Source organism: Octopus sinensis, linkage group LG12 (genome assembly GCF_006345805.1).
Source record: "Octopus sinensis linkage group LG12, ASM634580v1, whole genome shotgun sequence".
In the NCBI taxonomy this organism is placed as follows: Eukaryota; Metazoa; Mollusca; class Cephalopoda; order Octopoda; family Octopodidae; genus Octopus; species Octopus sinensis.
Genome location: NC_043008.1, coordinates 34,768,078 through 34,787,299, shown reverse-complemented (window position 1 = coordinate 34,787,299; position 19,222 = coordinate 34,768,078). Strand labels below are relative to the sequence as shown.

Sequence of the window (19,222 nt, the reverse complement as noted above, 5' to 3'; positions counted from 1 at the left end):
CAAATAATTACTGACGACTCAACTACAGAGCCACAATAAAAGTTCCTCAGGAGACAAAACAAAATTATTGAACAGAAAGGTAATAATATTTAGAAAAAGTGCAACAAAAATATTAAGTTTAGCTGTTAAAATTATCATTATGTTTTGTTTATTTTTAAGTTGGCTACATAGTTAAAAAGGAGAAACTGAAAATTACAGAAATTATATTTTACAAAGAATTTTTTAAAACTAGTTTCGAAATATATATACAAATTTTGTGATAAAATAAGAGAATTACAAGGCAAAGTTTCAGATCGAATACCCACATAAATCAGTTCTGATGAAGATTTATTCAATTTATGATTTTTTTTTCACCACACCCCCACCATCTCCAGACCAATTTTTTTTTCGTACTATGCACTTAAAAACCATGGGAGAAGCCTTTTCAGTTAATAAAAAAAAAAAAAAATTTTTGTAAATATTTTCATACAAAAAGGTGATTTAAGGGAGATTTGACAGTTGCTTCTAGCACATCACATGATCACCTTTATTGCTGCCACTCTCACATGCATTGATGTCTCTCAATATTTTTCTCCCCACAAACATATTTTATAGAATGATGATGCGGAAGTAAGACATGCATGGCCCACTGCAGGGATATAAGCAGGAAAAAGAAATTTTTAACCCCCTGCCTCCCCAAACCAAGTGAGGTTGTGTGTGTGTGTATAAGAAAAAAACATTTACTAACAGAAAAGTATGCTATTAAAATAAATTATCTTTTGCATACTTTTTAAAAATCACTGGATATTTAAAAATGACCTTCTCAGACACTCCAATAGTTTTAAATTATAAATAGGGTAGGAGTGGGAGGAGTTAAAAAAAAATCAAATAAAAATTTTTTTTAAAAGCATAAATGTATTCACGGGCAGAAAAATATAGAAAAATAGAAAAACATCAATACATGTGAGTGACAAAGAAATAAGGAAGGTGGTCATAGGATGTGCTAGAAACAATAGCAAAATCTCCCTTAAGTCACACATCTTTTCATCTGAAAATATTTACAATTTTCTTTTTTTTTTCTTTTTACAGAAAAGGCTTCATCTATGGTTTTTAAGTGTGTAGTGGCCAAAATTAGCCTGATGGGTGGCTGAAAAAACAAAAAAAAAAAAAATCAAATTTTCAAAAAAATTCTTTCCCATAAAAAAACACTCTCATTATTTTGAAGGCCATGATGGAAAAAAAAATCGGAAAAATCCCTGTCAAAACGAAGAAAATCCAACTTAAGTGGCCATCCTAATCTGAAACTCCGCCAATTATAATTTATATTTACAAATGATTTACAAACAATTCGAGTATCGAAATATATACAAATTTGGTGATAAAATAGGATGAAAATATTACAGAAACTATATATATTTACAATGAATTTTTAAAAAGTAGAGTTTCGAAATATATACAAATTAGGTGAAAAGGAGAATTTAAAATTTATAGAAACATTCACTTTGTTTAGAACAGATTTCAAATGTAACAATTATATTTTAATCATTATTAGGCAAGAACACACATGCCCCCATACATCTGTGAGTACATATAAAACATACAGGTTATTTTTCTGTGAATTTATACTTGAATAATTAATGCTTTCACCAAATGTTTAATGAAATAATTATCATAGAGCTAACATCTTATTACAAATAATTTGAGCATTTTAATTTTCAATGAAAAAGGGGAGAAAAAAATTTAATACAAAACAATGAGGAAAAGCTGATATTTTCACTCAAATGTTTAACAAAATGATTATCACAGAACAATTATCCTACCATAAATAATTAGAGTATTTCAAATTGAAGTTTGATACAAAGGATAAAAAGGTCTCTAAAAAACGAAGTAAAAACAAATTAGATTTGAAAAAAAATATTTTAGTAGATTGCAAAATATACAAGCATTTGACAACTTTTTGAAAAGATACTATTCAGTTTGGGAAACAAACTGCATTCTGTAAAACATTAGAGCAATATTCATTAAATTTCTTTTAAACGTTTTAAAATACTAATAAAAAAAATTTCATTAAAATTGTTGCAAGCTATTTTGCAAGGAGTATATCTACAACAAAACTATAATTGTAACAAACTGTATTCTGCAATCAAAGATGTTTGAGAAACATTGCTTGAAATATAAAGATCAAATGCCTTTTTATATTATGATTTTAAGTAATGTTAAAAAATTTTTTTTACAACGGATGTTTATATTTGAAGCAAGTGACGTTTCTAGGGATAAAGAATGCATGAAAAATTATAAATAGATACGTTTTTATTTGTGCAAATGTTGATGTCTTTCAGTTCTTAGTTAATCATCAAATGAATTACATTTTCTATTTCATAGAGAGGCACTCATCTAAATGTTGATTAATAATATTTTCAGGCACACGCTTTTCACAGACAGGACAAGCTACATTTGCAATATCAGAATTGGAATCATCAGAATTGTCGATAATAATGGGATTGGAATTATTACTGCCTCTTGCTGCCAAATGGTCTGATGTACTACAGTCAAAATAGTTTTTAATAGAAGAGTTATTTACAGAATTCAAACTTTTTGAAGTAGAATGTGAGTTCATTTTATTTTCAGTGGATGTTAGATCAGAATTTGGTAAAGTGTTTCGAACTTTAGGACTTTTTCCAACTGTTGTTGATGGTTTACTACTTTTGTGTCTACTATGAAAAGATGAATCTGAAGAAAAACTGTGTTCTTTATTAACAGAGGAACTAATGGTTTTATGTACAGATGTCTTAGTTTTCTTTTCGGTAGGTGATGAATTGTTTAGATGCTTATCAAAGAGCAAAGGTGTTTGAGAAGAGGATGATAATTCATTACCATCTTTTAAAGAGTTTTTGGGATGTTTTGGGGTATTTTGCTTTATTTCATGATCAATGATTACCTCAGAGAGAAATGAGGATTCATTGATAGGAAGTTTTCTCTTTGTGTCTTTTGAAGATCTGAATGATTCATCTTCTCTTACTTTTAAGCGTTTCTTCTCCACATATTCAAGACCAGAATCTTTTTCAGATACCCTTTTATTTACCCCTGTAAACGAACTGTTTCCATCGCGTTTCTTCTCCACATATTCAAGACCAGAATCTTTTTCAGATACTCTTTTATTTACCCCTGTAAACGAACTGTTTCCATCGCGTTTCTTCTCCACATATTCAAGACCAGAATCTTTCTCAGATACTCTTTTATTTACCCCTGTAAACGAACTGTTTCCATCGGTCTGAGACGTGAATTTACGTTGCAGTTTATCTTTATGAAGCTGTCCCAGTAAGTTATTCATGGCTGACTGACTTGTACCTCTGCCAACAGTTTTAGCATCTTTGGAGGAACTTGGCAAGGATTCTGAGGTATCATATGTAGAAGTAGAAGAGCTTGACATTGCTTTTTTAACAACTGAGGTACTGTAGTTCGCTCGGCTTTCACTTACACTTGGACGTTTCTTCTCCATAGTATCTTTATTTGCTGCTGTAAATGAACTATATCCATTAGTCTGAGACATGTTCTTCCGTTGCAGTTTATCTTTATGAAGCTGTCCCAAGAAGTTATTCATGGATGATTGACTTGTACTTTTACCAACTGTTTTAACATCTTTAGAAAAACTTGATGAGGATTCTGGAGTATTACATGAAGAAATGGTAGAGCTTGCACTCTTGATAAGGACTGAACTGTTGTGTTTCTTTAATGGAGAATGGATGCCTGATCCTTTGGATGAACTTTTCTCGGATTTGTTTGTAGTATTAGATGATATCACTGTGGGTTTTGGCTTGTTCAAATTATACTTCTTTTTAATCATTGCCAAAATATTTCCATTCTTCATAGGAGCTGTATTGAAAAAAAAAAAAAAAAAAAAGATTAATTATTATCATCATAAAGAAGCTTTCAACAATTTGAAAATTGAAGATATCTAAAAATTTCAATTCTACCAATTTTTCTTCTTGACCATCATAATGCCAACTGACAGTCACATTACACATCTAGCCAATGTACATCATCCAGCAGTTTATTGACCCCACTACTTATCTTTTACTCATTTCAGTCATTAGACTGCAGCCATGTTGGGGCACAGCATTGAAGAAATTTTAGTTGAATGAATCAACTCCATTATTATTTTTTTAAGACTGGTATTAATTCTGTCAGTCCCTTTTGCCAAACTGCTAAGTTATGAGAACATAAACACACCAACACCGGTTGTCAAGTGGTAGTGGGGGACAATCATAGATACAAAGGCACACACACACACACATATATATATATATATATACAAACATCTATACATATATAAATGTGAGTTGTCTGTGTCAAGTTACTGTCTACATCCATTAATGAATTTTCGTGAAACTTTGAAAACATGTTAAAGTAACATCCAGTTTGTTACTAGGCTCATTGAAGTTTAATAAAAATCTATAACTGGATGGCTAGGGCCCCTAGAAGGGGTCCTCACATATAACCCATATATATTTTCCTTTAACAGCCAAGGGAAATAACCCTTTCATTTTCCTAACCAAGGGAAATAACCCATTCATTTTCATTTGATCGCATGAAGTGCATCAGGTTCCCCACGGAATTTATCCACGAGACACGTAAGGGACACGACGATTACCCACTCGACAGGTGCCGAAAACCAGAAGATGGTGGAAATATTACCAAGCTCAAAGTTAATGGTCAAGGGACGAAAATTGACAACAGGTGGATCGTACCCTACAACCCACTGCTGTCTAAAACATTGCAGGCCCATGTTGAGTCATGCAACTCTATAAAAAGTATTAAATATGTATGTAAATACATCAATAAGAGCCCAGAGATGGTGGATTTTGGACTTGAACAGGAGGGCAGGCAGATGAAATTCAACAACGTAAGTTGGCAGGTATATTTCCTCTAATGAGGCAATGTGGTGCATTCTGGGCTTCGAAATCCACAAATGGCATCCAACAGTGGTAACTATCTGTACATCTTAAAAATGGCCAGTGTGTATATTCCACAGAAGACAATGCTTGAAACGTAGTTCTGAACCCACCAGAAATCACTTTAACAGCTTTCTTCAAATTATGCCAATGTGATCTGTGGTGTTAAGTGGAATAGCTGCAACTCTAAGTGGTGGTCGCACAGCACATTCCTGTTTCAAACTCCCTTTGAACCTCATCATTATCATCATCATCGTTTAACGTCCGTTTTCCATGCTAGCATGGGTTGGACGGTTCAACTGGTGTCTGGGAAGCCAGAGGGCTGCGCCAGGCCCAGTCTGATCTGGCAGTGTTTCTACAGCTGGATGCCCTTCCTAACACCAGAACCTGTCCAAGAAAATTTGCTCAACACCAAGTTACTGACACTATCTTTTCACTCATCATCAAAAATGCAGTAAACTAATGTTTCATCCATTGGAAAACTGTAACCAGTATCACTAATTTTCATTAATTGCAAAATAAAATGTACAAAGAAGCCACAAACATCTGTAACCATTTTGATTTTAAAGATATTTTAAGGAGCAACCTACATTTTTTGTCTGTTTTTGAAACTTTACTTTCTTTCTTTTTACCATAACCTTCTGGTTCTTTCACTTTAATGTACTGTCCTCCACATGTCATACGGTGCCGTTCCCACCAAAAGTCATTCTTGGAAGGTGCTCGATTCGTGGCTCGTTTCACCCAACCATAAAATGGTTTCCAGTTTTGACAAGGTCCATTACAACGCCACCAATGTTGTTTATGAAGGTTGACTTCATCAATAAAGTTGTGGTAAATCTAGATAGAAATAAAAGAAACAAACCAATTGATTAAACACAAAAATATCAAAAGATATTTATCATCATCATCATTGTTTAAAGTCTGTTTTCTATGTTGGCATGGGTTGGATGGTTAGACTGGAGCTGACAAGCCAGAGGGCTGTATCAGGCACCAGTCTGTTTTGGCTTGGTTTCTACAGTTGGATACCCTTCTTAACACCAACCACTTTACAGACTGTGCTGGTGTCTTTTACGTATTATCAGCACAGATACCTTTTAGATATCACCAGCACTGGTGCCTTTTATGACTCACCAGCACTAGTCACAACCATGATTTCACTTAGCTTGACTTGTTTTCTCAAGCACAGCAAACCACCAGAAGTCTCAGTTGATTTGCTGTGAAGGTGAATCTCAAGTTATAAACTTAGTATTATTATATGTTCTGTAAAGTGCTTGGCATAAGGAAGGGCATCCAACCACAGAAACCATACCAAAGATGTTGGAACTTGGTGCAATGGCACCTGTTAAACCAGCTCACAGAAAACTGATGTTCAATGGTGATAAAACGTCACACCATTTGTAGATTAACATTATTGTTTAACGCATGGAGAGTTTTGATTGAGCAGACTTTTTTTAATGGATTAGTCAGAGGAACCAAGGCATAATACATGGTTTTTTAAAGAGAGACCGTGACTAACGAGAAATTATCTTCAGATCAGAATTTTGGTCAGAATGCTTGCAACAGATTGGAATCTGCCAAGGGCCAGGTAGTGATGTTAAACCAGGTAATAGATTAAACCTTCTAATCAAGGTCACTGTTTCCATTTCCTATATTCACTCACAAATCTTTTGGTGATACAAAGTCATGGTAGAAAATACCAGCTTAATGTACCAAGACATAGTGGGACTGAATCCAAAACTATTTAGTTGCAGACATTTTAAACAGCCAACCATAAGAATAACCGTTGTGGTAAAGAAGTTCACTTCCCAACTACGTCATTTCGTATTCAGATTACACTGTCAAATGTAATGTTCATTTATTCACATTGTTTTGAATAAATCATGCATTAGCTTGCAGCTTTGAGATTCTAATGATGTGATTGTTTATTTTTAGAATGACATTGTAGAATATGTGCAAGAGGCCAGAACTGGCTGTTTTTAATATAAAACAGATAGAATATTTTGGTCAGATATGGCTGGTTCAATTGCTAAAGGGTCAAGTACTCACAGTTATATTGGCACCGGTAGCTTTGTTTATACGGTTCATGTGTTCCTTGAATTTTGGACCATGGGGGTCACTTTCCTGATGAGAAAAATAATTTCAATAAATAATACAAATAAAGAGAATAGCAAAATGAGTAGCTTAAACTACAACAACAAGAGGCAGTCAATGCATACTCTTTACTTGTTTCAGTCATTTGACTGCAGCCATGCTGGAGCACTGCCTTTAATCGAGCAACTCGACCCCGGGACTTATTCTTTTGTAAGCCCAGTACTTTTTCTATCGGTCTCTTTTGCCGAACCGCTAAGTGACGGGGACATAAACAGACCAGCATCGGTTGTCAAGCAATGCTAGGGGGACAAACACGCATATATATATATATATATATATACGATGGGCTTCTTTCAGTTTCCGTCTACCAAATCCACTCACAAGGCTTTGGTCGGCCCAAGGCTATAGTAGAAGACACTTGCCCAGGGTGCCACGCAGTGGGACTGAACCCGGAGCCATGTGGTTGGTAAACAAGCTACTTACCACACAACCACTCCTGCGCATGGTTAAGAAGTACATTTCACAACATGGTTCTCGGTACAACCCCACTGTAAGTTAGTAGAAATAGCAATCAGTTCTCCCTCAAATGACACACTCATCATCATCATTTTAATGTTCACTTATCCAATGCTTGCATGGGTCAGACAGAGTTTACTGAGGCAGATTTTCTACAGCCAGTCGCTTTTCCTGTCATCAGCTTGCACCTGTTTCCAAGTAAGGTAATATTTCCTCATGGCCAGACATCGTTTCACAGTTGACTGAGAATGAATGACACCGTTTGTGATACTGTGATACTCATTTACAAGTATCATGTGATGCCAAGACAAGGAGACAAGCATAAACACATTCACATACATACATGCGTATATATATATATAGGTCAGTCAGTTGATGGGCTCCACTACCTCAAATGTTCTTAAAATTTAAATCCACATCTTTGTCTATATATCTACCTTCTCTATAATGTTGCCACTTGATATGAAAATTTTTGTATTAATAGAAAACCTCTATAATTGGCTGATGAGTGCTCAGCATTTTAAAACTGTTGTAATACTTACAACATTTAATAAAATGATGTAGTACGAAACGATCGTACCAAATTACCAGAGTCATCCTTGTTGCTTATTTTGATTATAATCACCCCACGGATTTTTATGGATAACACCATAGAGAATTCTGGTGCATCTAAATTAAGTACCATATTCATTTGAATCTAAATTTTTGCTGAACTTATATATATATATATATATATGAAGTTATTTGAACTGAACTAGTCTGGTTCAAGAGAAGAGTGAAGACAAAAACTAACTATACTTACTCGACATTTGGTGACATGGAGGTGGGCATGTATCATTTCGTGCTGAAAATAATAAATTTTTAATTGTTTTTCAATTGTATATTTTAGCAGTTAATAAATGTCATAAAAACACAGATTCCTCATCTGATCAGTTTCTCTGTTAACTGTAATCCTTTTCAATCAATACTATTTTCATAAACTGAGTCAACGAGGGAATTTCTAGTTCTTTTGACTTGCTTGAAATAGTAGTCAGATCACTCTCAATTTACACCCATTTAAAAACAAAATGGAAGGACTCATTATATAAAATAGTCCCAAGTCCTAGATATCCTTAACCCTTTAGCATTTAAACCGGCCACATCCGGCCAAAAGTATTCTGCCTGTTTTATGTTCAAACTGGCCAGATCTGGTCTCTCACACCAGCCCTACAATATTGTTTAAAAAATTAACAGCTACCTCATCAAAATCTCCTAGCTACAAGATAATGCATGATTAATTCAAAACAATGTGGATAAAGAAGCATTAATTTTGGCAGAATAATGTGAACACTAAAGGGTTAAAAAAAAAAAAAAAGAATGTTCATAACTAGTTTATTTCTGATGATAGGTATAGGTCTGCTCCATCAGGATTCATATAAGGGTACAGAACTTTCTTAATCTACTTCCCCTTTCACATCTAACAATCCTCACTCTTGTTACCATTTATTTTCATCACAATACTGCATGAAACTACATTCAAAGTGCATCAGCTTACCAGAGCTAAGCACTCACTAAGGTCCTTTGCCATCTTTTGCACATACACATGCAAGATAAAAAACAGCCAAATCTGTTACTGTATGTATTATTTTTGGTACAGATTTTACCACTGGATGCCCCTCCAGTTACAAACCAGTTTACAGTATGGACTGAAGGCATTTTATTGTGCTACTAGAACTAAAAAGGTTATCGCCAACAAGACTAAAGGGGCTCACTGCCTAACATGAATAGTCAAAATCTAAAATAATATTAAATAATTAATAACACTTGTAGCGGCACAAGCAGTCAGTGCCATATTGGACATGATCTCGCGGCAGCCATTGCCATCTCCAAGACTGGAGCAAGACCTCACCAGCATCCATTTGCCAAGTGCGAGATCACAATAAGGCTCGTGATAGAAACTATATAAAGGGAAAACCCTCTTCAAATCTCTCTCTTCTTTGGTGCCACTACACAGAAGCGACTTGCTGCACACTACCCCTATCCTGTAAATCCTGTAAGTAAATAGCGGTTGTACTTGAAGTTTTCTCTCTTCGCCTGCCGAAAGCCCGAACTACTTGAAGAACAAAAGGATGACGGAAGGAGACGATATTCTTCCGATATCGTAAACCTTGCCTTCCATTATTAAACACACATCATCATAGCTCAATTCCAATAGCAAACAACCACCCTTTATAGTTTTAGCCAATTTTAACTCAGAACACAAATATTCAATATCAGCATTTAAACCAGCCTCAACCAGCCCAAATATTCTACCTGTTTTATGTGCAAACCAACCAGATCGAGCCTTTCACAACTACCCTGCATTGTCATTCTAAAAATAAACAATAATATCATCAAAATCTCAAAGCTACAAGATAATGTATGATTAATTCAAAACTGTGAATATATAAGCATTACACTCGATAGAAGTGAAGGCACATGGCTCAGTGGTTAGAGCGTTGAGCTTACGATTGTGAGGTTGTGAGCTCAAATCCTGGACCGGGCTGCATGTTGTGTTCTTGAGCAAGACACTTTATTTCACGTTGCTCCAGTTCACTCAGCTGTAGAAATGAATTGTGACGTCACAGGTGCCAAGCTGTATCGGCCTTTGTGTTTCCCTTGGATAACACTGGTGGCGTGGAGAGGAGAGGCCAGTATGCATGGGCGACTGCTGGTCTTCCATAAACAACGTTGCCTGGACTTGTGCCTGGGAGGGTAACTTTCTAGGTGCAATCCCATGGTCTGTGTCGTGACCGGAGAGGGGTCTCAGAACACTTGATAGAATAATCTGAGTGCTAAAATGTTAAATATTTCTTCTGTGCCAATTAAATAAAAAAACATGTTCTTCCATATTTTGGGGGTGTTGACTGCCACCGATATATTTTATTGTTTGTTTTTAATAATAATTTCTAACATGGGCACAAGACTGCATAATATAGTCATTTAAATTGACACTAGTATTCAACTAATACTTTATTTTATCTTCCCCCACTCTCTGAAAGATATCAGAGGGAGACAACACAAATATTCTTATCATTTATATAGGAGATTATTCCATAACACAGAATAACATAATTCTAAGTACATAGATAATGGTAATAATTTCTTGGAAGCAGTATCATTATCAAAATCAAAATACTTTTTTGCTTACTCTGAGAAAGGAATAATTTGTTAAGAAATTTTTGATTTTCTGCAATGTATAACTGTGTTATCAAGTAAATTATAAATAAACACTTAAAATGGTTAGTTGTTTTCTCTATTCTCTGCTTGTTCTCCTGTACTGATTCAGCAGAGGTATCAGAGTCATACTTGATGAGATCACCCTTGATTCTATAATAGAAACTTCCATTTTAAAATGACTGGATTTAAATCATCCCAGAACAATTTCAATTTAATTTATGTTCCAAAAACCAGCATTATAACAACAAAGTTATTTTACTGAAATGCCATTTTCAAAATTACTTGAAACTCAGGTAGCATATTTCAATAGATTTATAGTACTGAAAGGAGTAAGTCTCATATTGTTCTGAGTCCTAGATTCTATTCATACCAAAATTTTCGAAGGTAGACTTAATCCATCAACCAGCTCTTGAGTTGAACCCACTCTGCTGCAAACATTCAAACCAATTCTGCACATAAGTTTTTCCCCACCTGAGTTACTGAGGCCATGAAAATTGGATGATGAGTATTGCCTTCTTTCAATCATTAAAAGAAGAAAAACCAAAAGAAGAGTATTATTCTACTTGTCTTGGGCAAGACAAGTAATTATAGCTAGCAATGAGGCTCCAGCTCAAGTGCATAGGGGTTTAAGGAGTTAACTCTTAGTCATCACTATTTCCAAATCTACTTTGATCCAAGGTGGTAGTACCTGTCAAGGGTACCAGTTGTGTGATTAATAGCAGAAAATAATTTAGCGACTAAGGCATATAAAACTTACAGGACAAATGGCTGGCCTTAGGCAGGAGTTATGCAAGCCAGCTGGTGTGTGGACATACCCTGATGTCATGTGAACCAGTTTTGTTGCCTCATGGTTAAGCATGGGTGAGCAGCAAACCAGCAGAGTAACTGTATATATATCAGAAATAGGAAATCACTGCAGTCTCTTTCCCATGAAAAATTATGAATGTTGAGACCTTAATATGGAGGTCTAATACAAACAACACCTGTAGGCATGGCACATGAAGAGAAGAATGTTCTTCAGGCAATAACTATTAAAGAATTATTAAAATTTCTCTCAGTTTAAAAAGGCTCACTATTTCTGGCTAAAATTTTGCTCTCAATATTGAAATTTATTATTTTCCCTTGTTAGAGTATTAGATTAAAATGAAAATGAAAAGTTTGAATATCTTACAAGTAATGTTTCCACCAAGTCTTTTCGTGGTCTCAATTTGAGAAGTGGCTCACTCAAGCGTATTGAACAGGCTCCACCTTTACCTTCTAATGGTGACATCAAACCAGCACACCTTGACAAAGAAGTAAAACAATAATTATTATTAATAGAATATTTAGAAATATCTAATATTTTAGCAACACTAATGTTTTTACATCATACTTTCCCAGTTCTTGCTTTAGAATTATTCATTGTGGATGGGAAAAGTGTTGATTTATTTTGGTAAAGGAGAGGAAGAAAATTAGATTTTTAGTAATATTCTTCATCTCTTTAGAGAGAAATGTTAGAGGATATGCTGGAACAAATTTCATTTTACATACTCAATGCTCAGGGATCTTGGGATCAGCTGCAAGGGAGACAACAGATGTTACCAGAAAATTGTCAGAAGCTACTAAGAAAGTAAGATGATTGGTGCAGGAAGAATAAGCACTGAGGATGGCAGAAACATCAGGCCCAGAGTCACAATACCTAATTCAACAAAGCTGTGTGGTAATTTTGCCACCTGCATTGGTGGCTGGCCCTGGATAGCTCTGGTGTTGCGGCTGAAGGGATCAAACATCTACAGAGCTGCTTCACTGCCTGGTGAGACATTACAGGTGCTCTATGAGAATCACCTCACCATCTATATACATATCTACATACATATGTATATATCCACTTTCTCTCCTTCTTTATCCTACTAAGTTAGCCAAGTATCTCCTCTAGAATCCTTCGATCATCTCTGTCTACGCCGCATCCTTCATGTCTGAATTGTGACATCACTGGTGCCGAGCTGTATCATCCTCTTTGCCTTTCTGTTGGATAACACTGGTGGCGTGGAGAAGGGAGGCCGGTATGCATGGGCGACTGTTGGTCTTCCAGAAACAACCTTGCCCAGACTTGTGCCTGGGAGGGTAACTTTCTAGGTGCAATCCCATGGTCTGTATCGTGACTGAAGGGGGTCTCAGAATCCGGCCATAATAGTCTACCTATTTTATAATGAAATTGGCTACACAGAGCTTCTCACATTTACTCTACTATATCATTCTAAAAATAAACAATCAAATTATAGAAATCTTGAGTTTATAAGATAATGCATGATAAATTCAAAACTATGTGAATAAATAAGCATCAAAATTAACAGAGTAAAATGAGTGCTAAATGGTTAAATTCACCTACTTTATGTGCACAAAAGAATTTCACCTCATACTGATATTTCCCCTCAAGCGACACCTCCACACCTGTTCATCACAATCTACACCTGCCTCTACCTCAATATCTGACCATAACCAGCTGTTACTATCCACTGCCTATTTCATTTCATGCTTCTAGAGGATTTTGCTCTGGCAACCCATAGCTAAAATCTTATTTTTTCCCCCTAGATACTCCCAACCATCCGTATATAAATGTTGGGCAGCCATGTAACTTCTCCATAGCACAACACCTCTAGCTGTCCTTGGCATAAAATCTCCTCACCACCTACGGAAATACTTCACCCATTTAGTCAAAGGCCTTTCCCTTTCCCCCATTCTCTTTTCTGCCTTGCAAGTTTCTTGGTAACCCAACTAGTGCTGGTGGCATGAAAAAAAGCACACAGTACACACTGTTAAGTGGTTGGCATTAGGAAAGGCATGTAGTTGTAGAAACCATGTCAAAGCTGACATGGAGCATGATGCAGCCCTATGGCTCACCAACCCATTGAAAATGGACATAGGGTGATGATGATGAATTCATATATCTTGTCAGTGCTGTGTCCACAGACAAAAATGTATATATTTATTTCTTTATTGCCCACAGGGGCTAAACATAGAGGGGACAAACAAGGACAGACAAAGGGGTTAAGTTGATTACATCAACCCCAGTGCGTAACTGGTACTTATTTAATCGACCTCGGCGGAATTTGAACTCAGAACGTAACTCTAGACGAAATACCGGTAGGCATTTCGCCCGGCGTGCTAACGATTCTGCTGACATTAATACTTTAGACAAGATATTTCTTTGTAGCCAAATAATTATCCTTCAGTTTCTGGACACATAGGATATTTTAGTATGGAGTACCCTATACCTGGAAAATAATACCATAACAAATTTCATTTTACATACTGTTTAAGTTATCGTAGATAATTATAGCTTGAAACACTGAAATTTCTCATTAAATTTCAACATTATATGGATCTTTTCGGCTTGAACAGCAGTTTTTTAAAAATAATTTCCACATATCTAAACACTTTTAAACTTCATATACTGGTAGAATGTGTTTATAAAACATTTTTCGCTCGGCTTTATTGAGAAAATTCTATGGTTTGTAAGATATTTGTTGGTTTTTTTTCATAGAGTTCTGCAATTTCAACCAATCAATGACGTCTATTGAGGTGAAAATATTCTGTCCCGTATGAAAATGTCCCTCGTTTAAGCAACAGATTGGGTTTATTTACATTTCTGAAGAAAAAATATACCCTAACCCTAACCCTAAAACAGATTGAAATGCAATAGATCAATACGAGGGTCATAATTATGGGTGACAATTTCATATGACACCGCTAGAAAAAACTGCCGTTCAATCCAAAAAGATCCCATTATACTCAATGGAACCTTTGGTGTTCCAGTATTAAACTCTTTTGTGACTATATTTCTGTTAACATATGCTGCCTTTGTTTCAATTCATTTTAAAAATAAGGAAGGATTTAGCAAAATAACTTTATAATTATTAAGTTGGGGTCTGGAATAATGTAGCCCAAAATTTAGAATGAAGATTATAACTTAGACCACTTTAAAACAGTCAGTTTATGTCATAGAACTTGGGGCAGTCTCAGGTGGGTTGGTATCAAAAGGGTTAAAGTATTGTAAAACTATCTGGTCATTAATGCTTTATAATATTTGAATTAAAGTTGTTTGGTGTGATCACAGAAGGGTTATAGAGTTTCTTAAGCAATTTGAGTTTGCCACTGGTACTGAAAAGGCTACCTACCTACCCTTATATCTATATCTATATATTGTATCTTGGATGTGAATGGCTTATATAAGACTATGGTGAGAGCCATTAAAGGAACTGCTACTGGGGGTGGTGGTTATAGTCTGTGTAGGGAGCAAATGCAAGCCCATAAAAGTTCATAAAGACACCAGGTCATAAACCAGTCCATCAGGAGACTCTCCCTCTTTATTATTTCACACAGCAAAAGCATAGAAGGAAAGTGCAAATGTACTAATATTCTTACGCTTCTCTCACAGCCAAGCCTAGTAATATTTAATTTAAGAAATTCACAGGTGCACTGCCTAAATTATGTTTTGGTCTTAAATCATTACTGTATTTTTTATAATGTTTTTTTTTTTGGGGTGGTGGTGGGGACAATATTTCTGTTTATCTTTGACTATTGTTCAATGTGTTCTTCATTTTATAAAACAATTTTGTGGTTTGAAGGGAAATTTGGCTCTTCTCTAAGTAGGTCGAGCGACCTCATTCAAACCTCCCTTGCTCGTAGTCAACTCTGTGACATGTCGAGTGGATTGGTTATTCCAAAAGTTCGTGGAGCGGAATATTTAGCAAATTCAACCTTGAACAATTTTATAATATTTTATAATTTATTTATTTCAAAATTGCAATCTTTGTATTTAAAACGTTTAATTAAAGTTTCGAAGAGTTACCCCCATCAAATAATGATAATAATAATTTAGGGGTGGTTTAAAATTTTGAAGTGCAAGTTCTTTACAGAACCTTGATTTCCGCAGTTGAAGACACAAGAAACCGAATATATTAAAAAAATAAATGGGTGATGTGACTGACAGTCGTCAAAGTTCGAAGAGAAAAAAAAAAAATATATATATATTTATAATGCCTGCCAATGAAAACACTGCAATTTTTATGAATAAACTTTCGCTGATGCTGTATAAATACCAGCTTCCTAGAATTCCGGATCTTACATCACAGACACAATTAAATCATCGTAAAAATATAGATGAAATACGCATGAAAGTTATACATAAAATTAAAACCAGCATCGTTAAGACATTGAAAACAGCGTAGGTGAATGTTAATTACAATACCACCAATAATAATGGAGGACGGACAAAATTAACATGGCTATCCTGTAATTATCGAAACGAATAAATAAATACTTCGGGTATAGATTTTCGAATTTTGGTGGTGTGATGAACTGAAATGATATCTAGGAAGCTGCATCTTTTCAAAATTTATCTTCACTTTTATATATCATGAGACCTTGTAACATACGATTAACTGTTGTCAGGGCAAACAGCTTCATTCATAAATTTCTTTTCCGAAAACTTTCAAACAAACAAATAAACATATTTTTGTTTGCTTTCCGAAATAATTTACTTGGGGACGGATGTCATTTTATTAGGAACTGATCCCCCCCACACACACACTTAAAAAAAAAAGTTCTGCTGAACAGAATAATTTAGTCCTAATCTAGAAATGAATGAAACTGTTGTATACAGTGCTCAGGTGCACTACAACTAAGAAGGCGGTGGGGAGACCATCAGGTGTACTGTTGGCGGATTTCAGGAAGCGTGGAAGTTTCAAAGGATGTATTGTCTCGACAACTAACAACTGATGAAAGTAGGGCGATATTCCATGCTTCAACAATTCTGAGTGTGAAAAAAATGTTCCTGGAAGTCATGTGTGCTGTGTTGTTGTTTTTTTTTTTTTTATTTTGTGGGCATGTCCACGAGTGTTTGACATATGGAATTCAAAAAGGTGCCCAAGGCTGTTGTTGGAAAGATAGTGGATAATCTTGTGGGTGTTTAAAAAAAAAAACACATTTTGGAAGTTTTGTAGACATTAAAAAATCCCACACGCGCAATGTAAACAGTGATTACTGAGACTAATTAAATTAACTTAGTAAAATTTATTTGCCAGCATAATGTGGCAGTCCTATACAAGGGAAATGTTAGTTATTTTAGCCCCAGGAAAATATCTTATCCAGTTGGCTACCGACACACAGGAAAATATGTTTTCCTGGGGCTAAATAAGATTAGGTATTGTTACTGTATATCCCTCGCTCAGAGAGTTAAAATAAATTAACCTAATTACCGTTATATAGCATATTCAACAAGTTTACCAAAGACACATTAAATAAGTGGGTTCCACAAAGTGAAACTGATCTAAGGTAAAAAAAAATTAGGTCAATATAAAGATCACCCGTTAATAAAACCCCAAAAAAACCCACCCTGCTGGATGTCAACAACTGTGTAGAAAACGAATATGAAAAAAAAAAACCGCAGTTTTGTGAGATTTGGCTGTTATTTCTAGCTTGTGGATAGCCTGCTTGATTTTGAGAGGGGAGGGTGTGTGTTTTTTTTTTTTTTCAATATATATCCATTTTCCTGAATGTTATGAGGGAAAAATCGGATCTTATGAATTTTCCGAAAGTCCTCTCCACACCTCCTGGATCGTTTGCGCGATTTCTTTTTTCATATTCGTTTTTCTACACAGTTGTTAACACCCAGCAGACTGTTTTTTTTGTTTTGTTTTCGTAAGCATTTACTTATTCGTTTTCGTCATTCGGAATAGCAAAATTATTTCTGTACATTCCTTGTTTATGTCAGTTTCATTCTATTTAACGACGCTTTATTTAAGATCATCATGAATTATATATTATCATGCATTATCGAATTGCAACTGTAAACCCTGTTAACCGAATTATGCATTATCGTAGCCAATGAAACTATCACAAATATAAACAGAATTAAAGCATAACAGCTGTAGATCTTGACATTCTGTCGGTTACAACGAGGGTTCCAGTTGATCCGATCAACGGAACAGCCTGCTCGTGAAATTAACATGCAAGTGGCTGAGCACTTCACAGACACGTGTACCTTTAATGTAATTCACGGGGAGATTCAGCGTGACACTGTGTGATAAGGCTGGCCCTTTGAAATACAGGTACAACAGAAACAGAAAGAGTGAGAGAGAAAGTTGTGGTGAAAGAGTACAGCAAGATTCGTCACCACCTCCTGCTGGAACTTTAGGTGTTTTCGCTCAATAAATATTCACAACGTCCGATCTGGGAATCGAAAGCGCGATCCTACGACCGCGAGTCCACTGCCCTAACCACTGGGCCATTGCGCCTCCACCACAGCTCTAGATTAACATGTCATCGAGAGAGATAATTATGCGCGAATTTGAACTGCTATGGGACTTCGTTTTCAGGGCTTCCCTTGTGAAGAGTGTTTACTTTATATTTATAATACTCAAGAAAAATAGCGACTAAATTTTCCTCAAACCACATCCTACAACTTTAATAAATAAATTAATAAAAAAATCAGACAGTGTAGTCTTGAATATCCAGAAATATGGGACGATCATAAGAACGTCAGTGCAGAGTGATGGAGGGGAGGAAGCAGGGTTGACGAACAATAACAAGACGGCAACTTACGATGTCATTCGTTTGCTCCACTTCAGTTCTACGCGAGACAATGTTCCTCCAAAGAAGGTTCTATCGAATTCCTGAAACATTGCGAAGATATCAGGTGTTGGATCGATATATTCCCATGAAGGATCGACAAGTGACTTTGAGCCACTCGTGACAGAATAACAACTCATAGTCAGAGAATTGAGCGTAAATAAAAAAAAAATCTACAATGAAAACGTTGTTTAAGTCTTCTACAGATGAACGGAAGCGACAGGAAAGAAATAAAAAAGAGTGCTTTGTTAAATGCAACTCCTTTTAATAAGAGGGCAGTAAAATAGTAAAGAAAGGGGAGAGCACTGTAATTAGATCTGTTGCCATTAAAAGAGCGGGTCTGTACATGTTAGATATATTTTGAGTCATGACGAAACTATTACATGATCAAATATGAACACTCATAGACTTTCGCTCTTCTGTGGTCATAAAGTCATTTGCTTTTGTCTAATGAGGAAATATAGGTTACAATTACAATAAAAATTAATTTGTATTATTATTGGTTTCCTAGCAATATTAACGTGTGACTAGAAGAAAAGAATAATCCTTCAGTTAAATTATTTTCATAGTATCAAAATCTTAAGGAATATCCAATGTATAGGAGTATATTCACATGTGTATGTGTGTGTGTGTGGGGGGGGGGGGAAGAATATACACTTGTATATTTGTCAATCATACTAACTGATCCTGCACAAGGTATTAGATAACCATTATTAACAACACAGTTTAGTAATACCATGTGCTCTTCAGAGATAGCAACTCTGAAGAGCATGTGGTATTACTTAACTGTACGGTTATCTAATATCTAGTTATCTAATGTCCAGTGTAAAACATTCATAAGATTGACTGAAATGTATCTACAACACTGCATACTT

At 35.4% G+C, this 19,222-nt stretch overlaps 1 protein-coding gene across 4 annotated transcripts; it reads right to left on the bottom strand.

Moving 5' to 3' along the window:
- Window positions 1-280: 280 nt before the first annotated feature.
- LOC115218092 (sprT-like domain-containing protein Spartan) lies at window positions 281-18,584 on the bottom strand. 4 transcript variants are annotated; one of them, XM_036507854.1, is made up of 7 exons: window positions 18,321-18,584; window positions 11,908-12,019; window positions 8,341-8,382; window positions 6,978-7,052; window positions 5,522-5,768; window positions 3,112-3,852; window positions 281-3,030 (listed from the first exon to the last, which is right to left on the bottom strand). In XM_036507854.1, exons 1-7 carry the CDS (start codon window positions 18,485-18,487, stop codon window positions 2,351-2,353), a joined length of 2,064 nt encoding a protein of 687 aa, XP_036363747.1. In that variant the 5' UTR covers window positions 18,488-18,584; the 3' UTR covers window positions 281-2,350. The 4 variants fall into 4 exon arrangements, with proteins under 4 accessions (XP_036363747.1, XP_036363750.1, XP_036363749.1 ...); XM_036507857.1 differs by having other exon boundaries at window positions 281-3,049; window positions 3,212-3,852; XM_036507856.1 differs by having other exon boundaries at window positions 281-3,142; window positions 3,224-3,852.
- Between the last annotated feature and the right edge of the window lie 638 nt (window positions 18,585-19,222).